We start from the raw sequence: 12159 nt of genomic DNA, 5'->3' as shown, positions 1-12159 counted from the left end.
AGAGATTCAACATTCAGAGAAGAAAGCGCCATTATCCGACCATTTCGACACGGGCACCAGGTAAAAATCACCAATAGAGACAGAAAGAAAAAAAAAGACAAATAACAAGAAAGCAGTAAGGAGACACAAGGAAAACTATTCGCCGGGCCGTTTTTGTTGCTGTTGATAAAATTTTGTTTTGCATCCAGATCCCACCACAAGACACCGAGGAGACCATCAAAGAAAACCCGAATAGACTCCAGGAAAAAGAGAGAAAAGAGAAGATAAACACCCCTCGTCACCAAGACAGACCACGCGAATAAGTAACAGCCGAGCACCGATTCACTTCCGCCCAAGCCAGCTCGGTTAAAAACCCAAACCGAAAACAGCACGCAAGCCAAACAAATCCGAAGAAGCAAAGAGTCAAAGGACCACACAGACTCCGAGAGCCAGACCAGGTTCTAGTCCCCCGAGTCCAAGTCCAAGTCCAAGTCCAAGTCCAGGGCAGGATATTGCGCCGACCGAACCAAAGTCCCCCCCCAAACCTCCAACGCAGAACCCATTCACTCGCCCCAAGCCAAAATATATGTACCGAGGAGCCCAGAAAACAGAAAACAAGCCCCGTATTGCACCGCCGACGCAAATGGACAAGCCCGTTTTTCTCGCACAACGCCACAGGAGGAACAGCAAGTCAGAAAGATTGAAAAAAAGAGCAGAGATAACAACCCCGAGTCGCAAATGCATACCACAAGAAACACGCCAAGCCCAAAGAAAAGGTGAATGTTCAAAGTAGAAGCGAAAAGCAGAAGCAGACAGGATGTCGTGACAAGGGGGGAGAGAGAGGGAGGATCCGTGCGTTGGTTTAGCCCCAAACGGAGGCCTGCACGCCCAGTCCGCTCTTCGAGCCCCAGACACCGCCGTTGTTGCTCCAGCCGAGACCGACGCCGGCCGACGAGTCCTTGGCACCCGGGGCGTTGGTGGTAGCAGTCACGGCTGGGTTAGAGGCAGCAGAGGTGGAACGCTCTCCCGCGGCGGCAGCAGCAGCAGCCTCACTGGGGGTGAAACCGAAGCCCAGTGGGGATGGCAGAGGTGTCGTCGAACGCTGCTTGTTCAGGGCTGGGTTGGTGGGCGGGGCAACAGTGGTCTGGCCAGGGACTGGACGAGAGCCGATAGGACCGACGGAGCCGATGGGACCAGTGGACGGCTTGGAGGAGCCCTGGCGAGAAGAAGGCGAGTCGGCAGCTCCGGGTGAGGATGCCGAGGTACCGGGCTGTTCAGTGAAGCCGGCATTGATGGCGGAGCTCGGCGAGGAGGTACTGTTGGCACGGGATGGGGACTGGACTCCCTCCGCGGGGGCACCACCGGCCTGGGTTAGGCCGAATGGATCAACGCCACGGGGGGAGGAGACTCGAGCGGCAGAGGCAGGGGTGCCAGTGGCTTGACTGTCGGTTCTGTTGTGGTCATCAGACAGGGGGCCAGGGGGGAAGAAAGCGGGACTCTCGTTGCCGTACAAGGCGCGGTGCTGGCGAGCCAGGAGATCACGGCGGCTATCTTCGCTCATAGCCGCCGGGCTGTTGGAACGATCGGACTTGTTTGCTGACATTTCGGCGAGGAGGCCTATAGAGAAAGAAAAGAACGTATAAAAAAAAGGAGAGCCACATTTTCAAAGGTTAAGAACCGATGCATGGTAAAAAAAAGAGAAGAACCACACAAAGTCATATTATACAAGGGCCGACCCAATACATGATAATAGATGCAATGAAAGGAAAAAAAATAATGGTGATGATGATGACGGGGGAATCATTGAGGAGGGAAAAAGAATCGACACGCTACCACGTACTTCGGTTGTACTGCTGCTCCTGGTGATAGTTGCGCAGCTCCCGTTCACGCTGTGCCGCCATCCGACGCTTTGCCTGCATCATCTGCTCTACCTCATTGGGGCGGCCCTGGTACCGTTGTGAGGCGTAGAAGCCCTGCACGTTGCCCGATGGGTGCATCCGGGAATTGTCGAACTCGCTGATTGAATGGTGTCGCTGGGGGCCACCACCCATGCGCGGGTCTGTCGGGCGACGTAATGAGCACAGGAGGTTTTGTGATTTAATACCTTCGACGGTTGGGGGCAGTTGGCCACCTACCGTACTCAGGATAGGGACGACCCATCATCATGGGCATAGAGTCCCGGCGAGGAGCATTCCACAGCTTGCCGCTCTTGACGAGATTGTCGATCGCACGGTCGACCTCTATAGAGGAGAAAAAACACACACTTGTCAGCATCTTGTCCATGTACACACAATTCTTGCAATGAGTTTGCCGGTTCCCAGAGTTCCTAGGAATTGGTCGGAATTGGCAATTCTTGCCCGAATTCCCCAGTTCAGATCATGATGAATTGATTTTCATCAATTCATCAATTGATCCTAACTCGGCTTGTTTCGTCGCAAGTCAGGCCACGTTCATCCTCGGCAACCACCCGTATTCCAACACAACCGCTTCTTTTTTTAGGGCCGAGGAACTGTCGAACAGTCGCAGGAATTGAGGATAGAAGCAAAGGAAAATCGATCGAGCATACCGTCAAATTGGGAGGAGAAAGCCGGGCTATCATCGCGCTGGGAAACGGAGCTCGAGCCTGTCAAGTCCGGAGAGTCAGCGAGATTTTTTTTTGCGCCTTCGCAGTGCGGGCGGAATTGGCGATGATTGTGTGCATACCTGACCGGGAGGGCGGCACGGGCTGTTCCCATGAGGCCTGGCGCGCGGCGGGAGCTTGCCAGCCCTGAGGCTCATAGTATGAGGAAGACATGGCCGTTAAGGAAGTGTCGTGGGAGGAAGTCTTTCGCGGAGGGCCGGGACGTTTCAGGGGGCGGCGAAGAAGTTGATCCGTCCGGGTAGAGGCGACCTGGTGGTAGGCAGAGAGGGAAAAAAAAGTAAGATTATGGTGGTTTTTTTCCCCCAGAAGAATAGAAAAGCCAGGGAGGAGTAAATTGAATAGCCCACAACGACAAGAAGGAGAGGAGGGAGGGCTTTCGAGGATGGAGTTCAGGGAAATTGGGGGGAAATGGAAAATAGCCGTGGGTCCTCTCGTTCGGGCGTGGTGTGCCGCACTTCTCTTTTTTCGTCTCGGCGGTTCGGGGCGGGTTTTTTGGGGGGGGGGGGTTTGGGGGTTAAGGAGGAAACACGAGAACAGGAAAAAAAAGTAATAAACAGAGATTTGGGTATAGAATAGAAAAGGGAAAATAGGAATGTAATCAGGATAGACTTACAGAAACGGGGCCTCGAGGGGAAAACTACCACGAGTCAACGAGGCAGATGAGAAGAGGAGGATGAGGAGGGGAAAGAGGAAGGAAGAAGAAGGTGGTAGTCATCCGATGTAGATTACTCGAGTAGAGTCTACGTCGGTACATTAGACATGAGGTACTTGAAGTATAATCCTTGGAAGAATCCTGCTATGGATTCCAAGAACTATAGATATTAATAATCTAGGGTAGTGATCAGACCATGATGTAGAAATATTCCTATTTACCACTGTTGAAATGGTAGATGATAGTAGATGATAGTAGTAGGGAGAACTACGGAGTAAATACTGTAGTTCAGTATGTAAATGCTTTTGTTGCGATTAGTAGCACAAGGAGAACATAAACGAGCAACAACTAAATAAATAGGTTGACTTGTGAAAAATATTTTGTGCACCGTTATTCTGGCCATCTTTTCTATCTGGCTTGTTCAACATACTTAAAAGTATACCCTTTTCGTCCCATCCTATCTACATCTTCAGGTACAGTACTCTCAAGTACTCCATACATAATAAGCCTCCCCTCCTCCTTTTCCTTCCACGTCGCCCTCCGCGGCAATTCCCGGTAACCTTGAACCTAGCAAGTCCTCATTCGCCCTCGACCGGGGCCGGTCACCGGAGATTGGAGATGGGACACCGGGGGGGTTATGTGGGCACTGGGCAATGTGGGCACGGGGCGCGTGCCTAAGCGTCTTTGCTCGTCTGGGTGTCCGACCCTCAGCTCGTGTTTGATTCGTCTGACAATTTTATCCTGCTCGTGCTCTCCGGTCTTAGTCCCGGCCTGGCTAAACCGTCGATGTCATACTGTACTCTGTACGAGGATTGCTAGTGTTATCACTTTCGCCCCGATCCTTTCCCTACTTGTGCACAATTTGCAAATGCATTTTGTACTTTGCTAGGCCATGCAAGGCTGTGGGCGTCGTGGGCAATTTTTTTTTTTAGTCGAGTTTCCCACCGTGCCGCTGATACGAACATTGTCATTGTCCCTGGTTCGGCCCTAGACAACCGACGATAGTTATGTAACATGGAATAACTATGATCAACTTTATGGAAGGACCACGATTCTATTGTAGCTACCTATGCTTCTCCACTCCAGTACAAGATTTGCCTCGATCATGCAGTCCAGATCACATACAAAAGCTACGGTTCCATACTGTCGCCCTGTGATGTACATACTTGGCTGCGTCAACAAGAACCGCCCAAGCCGCATCTTACGCATTGGCGCCAGTTGCATCGACGGGGCAAAACAGCCTGCTGACAAAAAGCGAAGGAGGCCTGGAATTTTACGGAATCCTACATAAGCAAGTACCGATGAGTGTCCGCCTCTACACGATCGGCACTGCCAATTATACCTCGTCTGTCCTGTACGATGACGATGATGAACTGCAATGTACAAGTTCAGGTACTGTATACTCGTATCCTGCCAAGAATTCACCTACGATGCCTGCGAACGTATTGCGTAGGAATTGCTAGGTAGGTCTTCTACTGTTTCACTCTACTAATATTCTAGAGCAAGCCTAACGAGGGAAGCAGGGGAAGTATAGCGAGCGAAGAATATAACAAACTTGTATCGGTCGGCCTTGCCAGCCTGACTCTACAGAAAATCTGACCAAGACAAGAAAAAAAAGAATCATTACCCCTCCTCATGAGGGGCTGACTGCCCCTACGGAGGCTACAGTAGTACTAGGCTCTAGCAAGTACAACACCCCGGCAGGTGCATCCCTTCCAAACGGGCTTCGGAACGAGGCAGCACCCCCACGACTGTTGACCACTCCCAGGCACTCCGTATGAAGCCAGTTGCAGGACTCGTCTCCGGGTCTCCATCTCCCTTGGCCCGTGCTGAGACCAGCGCATCACTCGGTCGATTCAGGAGTTCTCCAAGTGGGGCTCTTCCGAGGGGGACGACATTTCTACACTAAAGTGGTGACTAGAGGACGCTGGAGAGTATTCTTCCACAAGGTCCGCAGCCCCTCTTCCGGGTGGTATTGCAGCAGAGTAGACTACTGTGTTTGATTATTTGGGAGGAACGGGAAAACATTGCACGGGTGTGCCTAGTAGATATACTGTAATCATAGACCGAGAACATCTTTGTGGATAGCTGTGAATAGGAGATGAAAGGTTCTTCAGGGCCTGGGTGGATTCAAGTATCGACCTCTCCACCAAGAAGCATTGAACCAAAGAGGAATATTTCCTGCCGATCGACGAACACACTGGATATACTTTCGTACTACTCCGTACAGTTCCTACCCTTCTTGTTATGCTTCTAGTGCCTTTCCAGACTGAAGAATCATCCCATAAGCCGCTAGTGGCACTCTGTTCGGGGGAACAGTCTTTGACCCGGCCAGTACAGTACAACAAGACGACCCAACCGACCCGGAAAATAAAGTCTAATAACAAGACGAAGGCTTTCAATAGTCAGAAGCAGGCGTATCGTTCATCCCCAAAGATGGGCTTGCTTCAGCGGCACTCCATTCCCATGGAAGACCCGAGGCCCAGCTTTCCCCAGAAACTCTATTTGCCCTCTCCTCCATCTGCATTGTTAACGTTGCTTCCAAACCCTCCGGCGTGTATCACCAGCAGCCAGCGCTGACTTGCTTGGCGTGTACCTTGAATCGAGCGAACGTCTGGATCCAACATCTAGCCTGTCATACCGTTCATCGACGCAGAGGAGGAGGGGCTAGATCGTTCATCTAGTCAGCGACCTCCCCTTATTGGTCGGGACTAGGATCAAGCCTCGCTTCGTGGATAGATCGCCGTTGATAGGCTGGCGATAGGATATATTGTTCTTTGAGAGTGACACTTTCTTTGAATGAATCTTCTTTACGAGTTCAAGCCCTGAGCACCCCGTCCGTACTGCATCCGTGGCCTGTGGAATCGTTAGGAAAGCAAACTGTGCCCAAGCGCGGCTGGGCGAACCAGTGATGTCAGCAACGCGACAAAGAGCGTGTCCTTGGAGAGTAATAATGGCAGTAGAGGAGGCCTTTTAATGGCTGCAAGGGTTCTTTCATGGAAGTCTTTCGGAGGCGTATATGGCTTCTAACAGACAGGGCATCAGTATGGCGGGTCCGATTGATCGGAGCTGGCCCGGGGTTACGTTGAACAAAGGAGATGTCGAGGAGGGTAGATTGATTGGGGGAAGTGATGATAATTATAGATATCATGATACAGATACGAATGGGAATATAAGAGAGAACGAGAGTTGGACTTCTAGTTTCTTTATTATACAGAGTATGCGAACTACTTGGGACACCGTGACTCGTGATAGGCAGGGCGATAAGTGAATTAGGTTATCGCATCCAGCACGTGCGGAACGCGCAGGATCGCGGGGGGTTGCAGAACGACGATCCGAAAGGGGCGATTTGATATTTTGATACTGTAAGTAGTCACTGCTTCGTGAACTTGATTACGGGGCTTAAATAGACCAATGCCATCAGTCCTAGGGTCAATTACAGGACCACATCTGGGTAATTATTTATTAGATAAAACCAGTACAGTATTTCTCCGAGGGGAGGGCTAGTCATTCAATCAATGAATGGTACCTGCATGCATAGCTCGGTAGGAGTCTCCCCTATCAGCCTGAGGATTGGTGAAAGGGGGGGGCAGTTGGAGCGGGGAGACGAAAGAGGCAAGAGGAAGGAAGTTATGATAGGTTCGGGGGATGAGCAACAAAGAAGGTCAGAGTAGAAGGAGGAGGGGGAATTCCATTTTCAGGAGAAATCATTCAGCCATTTAGGGGGTCGATCCATCAATAGTCGGGTCTCAGTTTGGGGGAGGGGGAATACGTCCGAGACTAGGACTCGAGTGTGAGTGATCGATTTAGTTTAGGGGGAAAGGAGGTGTGATAGAAAAGATCCAAAGAATAGTAAAGATTGGGTCCATAGTAAATAATAATCCCAAAGACTTGGACTCTTAAATTACCTTAGTCCTTTGATCTAGTCAAGTCTTTGAGTTGTCTCGTCGCATACTTCGGAGTCCGCGGTATATTGTCCCTGCGGGATTGTCGCAGGTAGAAAGGTTGACAGACCAATTTAGGCGCCCGTTCATATGAGACCTTTTGGTAGCTGGAAATAAATCTCAGCTGAGCATTGTTCACGACATCTGTCATCATCCAAAGAGAAAAAGTGGGTGAACAAGAGTAATAATCATCCCTAAGGTGTAGCCGGTCGGCAGTTTACCGCCAAAGAGCCAGGGGCCGTAGGCTGACTTTGACCAGAGACTCCAGCACTCAGCGAACCTCCAAAACCTCCAACCTCCAACCTCCACCCTCCCAGCTCCCTCGACGATCCCCTCGAACTCTACCTCCCTCGAGTCCTCGATTCTCAACTCTCCCCTTCTCATCCCTCTTCGGAACGCCGGTCGGTTCCTCTCGTCCTTCATCCACCCCTCCACATTCTCCCTTTTTGGCAACGGCTTTACCTAGAGATCGGCCCGTGCGAGAGAAGTGATTCCCACTACACACCCTCTTTGCCTCCCGCGAGATCTGCCGTCTCTAGTCGCCTTCCCCCGTGTTACTTTTCTCTGAGCTCCTGGTTGAGGTTCCCTTCTTTGGTTTCAAATTATTTTATTCGTCCTTTGTTCTTGGGTCCTCGAGGGCATTCTTTTTTGCACCTTCTTACACACCCAATTTTGCGCTCCCGTGTGAGGACCATTGAAACCTCCTCCACTCTCCGACTTTCCTCTCCTCCCTCCTCCACTTCACCTGCCATATCCCACGAAAGACTTCGCTCCACGATATTCGATTCACACCTTTTAACCCCGCTTGCCTCCCTTTGAAGAATTACTCGATTCGTCCGTTTACTGTGCGGTTGAGGTTTTCGTTTGATCATTTCTACGGTTGGAAGTGGAACCCGGAGGGGCACCTTTGAGTCGCTGGTGTGGGTGTGTGGAAAATCGAGTCCTCTCTACCGAGTCGCCGAGCCCGACAACACGAGACTCGCTGGCGTTGTTGGACATTGCTATATGGTCCCAAACATCGATGGGAATGCAAACTGTTCCCGCCACCTTGGTGACCTCTCACCGATAGCGTCGGACCAGCCTTCCAGCACCATGGCATGGATGCCGCAGCCCGACGCGTCCGAGATTCCTCCTCGGCCTCCATTGGCCTCTCAACAATCCAATTCACTTCCCTCCACCCCTTACCAACATGCGCGCAATCTCTCCTTTCACTCCCGGTCGCCGTCCCCCGCCCGCGGAAGCACCTCTCCTCGTTCTACCCATTCTGAGTCGACACATTTACCCCCATCGGCCCGGAAACCTCTCGGTGGTTGTAAATACGAGACCGCCATGGCATATTTTCGAAGACGAATACCTTACAGCCTGGGAGCGGATTTATTACCAGAGGAAAAGGAAGGGTTGAAGGAGAGCCTCGATCCGGAGGAGGAGCGCCGACTGACCGCGGATATTATGGAACTTTACGATCGCTTGTTACCTTCTGCCGAAAGTGATGATCGGCGGCGGCAACTCGTTCGGAAATTGGAGAAACTATTTAATGAGCAATGGCCTGGACACGAGATCAAGGCGAACGTCTTTGGCTCGTCGGGCAATAAGCTCTGTTCGAGTGACTCGGATGGTACGTGAACAAAGACAGAAAAAAAAGATCTGGTGCAATTCAGGAAGGAAACCAAATCGGACGGTTGTGGCTGACTTGCAAATAGTGGACATTTGTATCACGACGAATTTTAAAGATTTGGAACATGTGTGTCTGCTGGCCGAGGTTCTGGCTAAGCGTAAGTTTTTTTGGAGAACGATCCTGAGCTCGGAGAGAACTGCATTTGGCTGACTTGATTTCTGAACAATGCAGACGGCATGGAACGAGTTGTCTGTGTCTCCCATGCGAAAGTCCCAATTGTGAAAATCTGGGATCCGGAATTGAAACTCGCTTGTGATATGAACGTCAACAATACCCTCGCATTGGAAAACACCCGCATGATCCGGACATACGTCGAAGTGGACGAACGAGTACGGCCATTGGCGATGTGTATCAAGCACTGGACGAAACGACGGATCCTCAACGATGCCGCACTCGGTGGAACATTGAGTTCTTATACTTGGATCTGCCTTATCATCAACTTCTTGCAAACGAGGAATTCCCCGGTCTTGCCGAGTCTTCAAGCTCGCCCGCATAAAAAGCGGGCCACTCCGGACGGATTGGTGTACTCATTCGACGATGACCTCGAAACTTTGACTCAATTTGGTCGCAAGAATAAAGAGACTGTCGGCGAGTTGTTGTTTGGGTTCTTTCGGTACTATGGGCACGAAATCGACTACGAGAAAAATGTCATTTCGGTACGCGAGGGAAAGTTGGTCTCTAAAGAGGGCAAAGGGTGGCATCTTTCGGTCAACAATCGGCTGTGCGTTGAGGAGCCCTTCAACACGTCAAGAAATCTGGGCAACACGGCCGATGATACGTCATTCCGCGGTCTACATATGGAGCTTCGGAGAGCGTTCAAGTACGCCTCAGATGGTGATTTGACTGGTTGCTGCGCCCAGTTCGAGTTTCCGCCAGAAGAGGAACGGACATGGGAGCGACCCCCGCCACAACCGAGGCCTATCATCACCGCGTCCCTTCCAACCCGAGGAGGACGCGGTGGCCGGGGTGGACGATATGGCAATCAGTACTCTAGGGGAGGTTTTGCCAATGGTGGTCGTCGAACATCGAACACTGGGAATAAATCCGCCTTCCGACAAGGAAATACGGCGAGTGCGAGCGACCTGTCTCTACAGGCGCAACAACAGGCTCAGTTTCTGTTGCATGATCAGCTCTATCAACAGATCCAGCTCCTCCAAGCACAGGAACAAGAGCTGCGCATGCAGCTCCACAATCAGGCGTTGATCACTGGACGGCCACCACCAGTATTCCTTCGCCAGCCTTTCATCCAGTTCCCCATGCCGCAGCAGCAAGAATATACGGGTGATGAAACTTCAAGGTCCAGGTCAGGAACCGTGAACCAGCCACCTCTCACACCGTCAGGCCGGCAGCAAAACTTCTACCCGAGTCCTACCTATGCTTCCGTCAGTGCGGCCGGCACCCAGGGTAGCACCACGAATCCGCCCTCCCCATCCGCGACCAATGCTCACCCCGATCTCCGGCTGAATCCCCGACGCTCTTCAGTTGTGAATGGGTCGCCAAAGGCAAATCTTCGAGCGCAATCCCAGCCTGCACGTCCTCAGAATTCCCCTTCTCTCCCGACGTTTACTCCTCTGTATGCGATCCCCCAACCATTGGACACCTCGTTTGGATCTAGACAGCAGTCGATTCCCGAACCATCGGAGGGTGGCGAAGGCAGTGGAGATGAGAATGCAATGCCACCCAATAGCCTTCCTAGCAACGGCTCACGCTCCGATTCTGTGGATGAAAGCCGGGCTCAGGATATGATGGGTTATTATCTCACCCCGCAGCAACTGCAGCTTTATCAGCAGAACGCAATGTTGCCTCCGTTATCTTCACCAATGGGTCTCACGTTGCCAAATGGCTATACGTCGTTCCTGCCGGTGCAGCAGGACTATCGCTCCGGGTCATTCTCGTCGGACGGAATGAATGGGCGCTCTGATCAAACTCCAACACCTGCACCTCGGGCTTCCGGTTCAGGACAGCAGCGCTCAACCTCGAGGCCCGCGCCGGCTGCAGATCGGGGTCCTTTGATTGTTGATGGCTCGGTGCCGCCTAGTGAGCCGCGCCCACAGTATACGATGGATCTGATCGATCCATATACTGCCGTGACGCATTACACGTCGACTGCGGATGACCACAACATCAATACGCCAGCCAGTTTCTCTGATTCCCTGTCGCAAGACTTCCAGGACCCAGGCCCGTTCGAGATGGAGCAGCCCCCGGTCTTCACGAGGGTGCCATTTGATGCGCCAAAGACGGGTAATGTCAACGGTCACGATACATCCTTGGAAAAGGTCAATGGGCAACCGGAGCTCCTTGCCAGTCGTCTTCAGAATCTTCATTTGTCGAATGCCGAAAAGCTGGCCCAGTCGCAGACAACGATGAAAGCGACTTCAGACCGACAGAAGAACGGCACTGCGCATCACGGACCGAGCAAAGAGGTAGCACCGGCGAAAAACTCGGCACCCTCGGGTGACAAGGCTTCTTCTGGGGCGAACCAGGGCAATGAAGCACGTCAACAGCCATCCAATTCGAAGCGCGGGCGACCTAACGGTGTGGAACCATCTGAGAAGGCCAATGGTGTCCACCATGGAAATGGTAATGGCCATGGCCATGCCAACGGCCACGCCCACAGCCACAATCATAAGTCCAAGGCCAAGGGGAGACAGGATGCAACGAATAACTCTTCGAACCCGTCGGGCGATTCCAAGGACCGAAACAACGACCATGCCCCTCGAAAGTCGGGTGGCCAAGCAAACGGTGCCAACGAGGCCCACCACAGCGGATGGCAGACTACTGGGAAAAAGAAGCACCGCAAAAATGCCAAGTCCTCTGCTGCCGAGCATCGCAACGGTGTCAATGGTGGCCCTGAGCCTCTGCCCGCAGACGAGTCATTGCGCAAAGGCGGTTAAGGAGGGAAATGAGGTCCTCATCTGCTATCAGCATTCACGAGCATGTCGACGTCTAAATGTTAAGAAAAAACGTTCAAAAATGGATGTCCCCAACAACATGAAACGAGTCCCTCCAAATAAAAAGAACGAACGAAAGAAATCATTGAAGTACTTACACACAAGCTTACCGCCTCACCTTTGTGACTTCAACTTTTCGTCGAGCAAATGTCGACTTTATCAACGACTGTCCTAAGATTCAACGGCCATTTTGAATGTTTCTGTGTCTTCTTCTTCTTGTGATTTCCACTTGTCTTGTCAATTTGTTTTACCCGGTGTCAAGGGGAACAGGTCGGTTAGGGCATATGCGCAGCATCATTCATCATTCAGTCATCAAT

General features: G+C 51.8%; 2 protein-coding genes across 2 annotated transcripts; one reads left to right on the top strand and one right to left on the bottom strand.

Annotated features, from left to right (window-relative positions):
* Window positions 1-841: 841 nt before the first annotated feature.
* On the bottom strand, window positions 842-2773 carry N7496_004271 (uncharacterized protein; the record flags this gene model as incomplete). The annotated part of the gene is made up of 5 exons (XM_056697202.1): window positions 842-1596; window positions 1820-2038; window positions 2115-2219; window positions 2546-2602; window positions 2683-2773. 5 exons carry the CDS (start codon window positions 2771-2773, stop codon window positions 842-844), a joined length of 1227 nt encoding a protein of 408 aa, XP_056559414.1.
* A 5535-nt stretch (window positions 2774-8308) lies between these two features.
* Window positions 8309-11785, top strand: N7496_004270 (uncharacterized protein; the record flags this gene model as incomplete). The annotated part of the gene is made up of 3 exons (XM_056697201.1): window positions 8309-8831; window positions 8917-8988; window positions 9063-11785. 3 exons carry the CDS (start codon window positions 8309-8311, stop codon window positions 11783-11785), a joined length of 3318 nt encoding a protein of 1105 aa, XP_056559413.1.
* Window positions 11786-12159: the final 374 nt, after the last annotated feature.

Source organism: Penicillium cataractarum (assembly GCF_028827025.1).
Source record: "Penicillium cataractarum strain IBT 29864 chromosome Unknown utg000002l, whole genome shotgun sequence".
NCBI lineage: Eukaryota > Fungi > Ascomycota > Eurotiomycetes > Eurotiales > Aspergillaceae > Penicillium > Penicillium cataractarum.
Note: the sequence above shows the minus strand (reverse complement) of the source record. Positions and strands in the feature narration are given on the sequence as shown.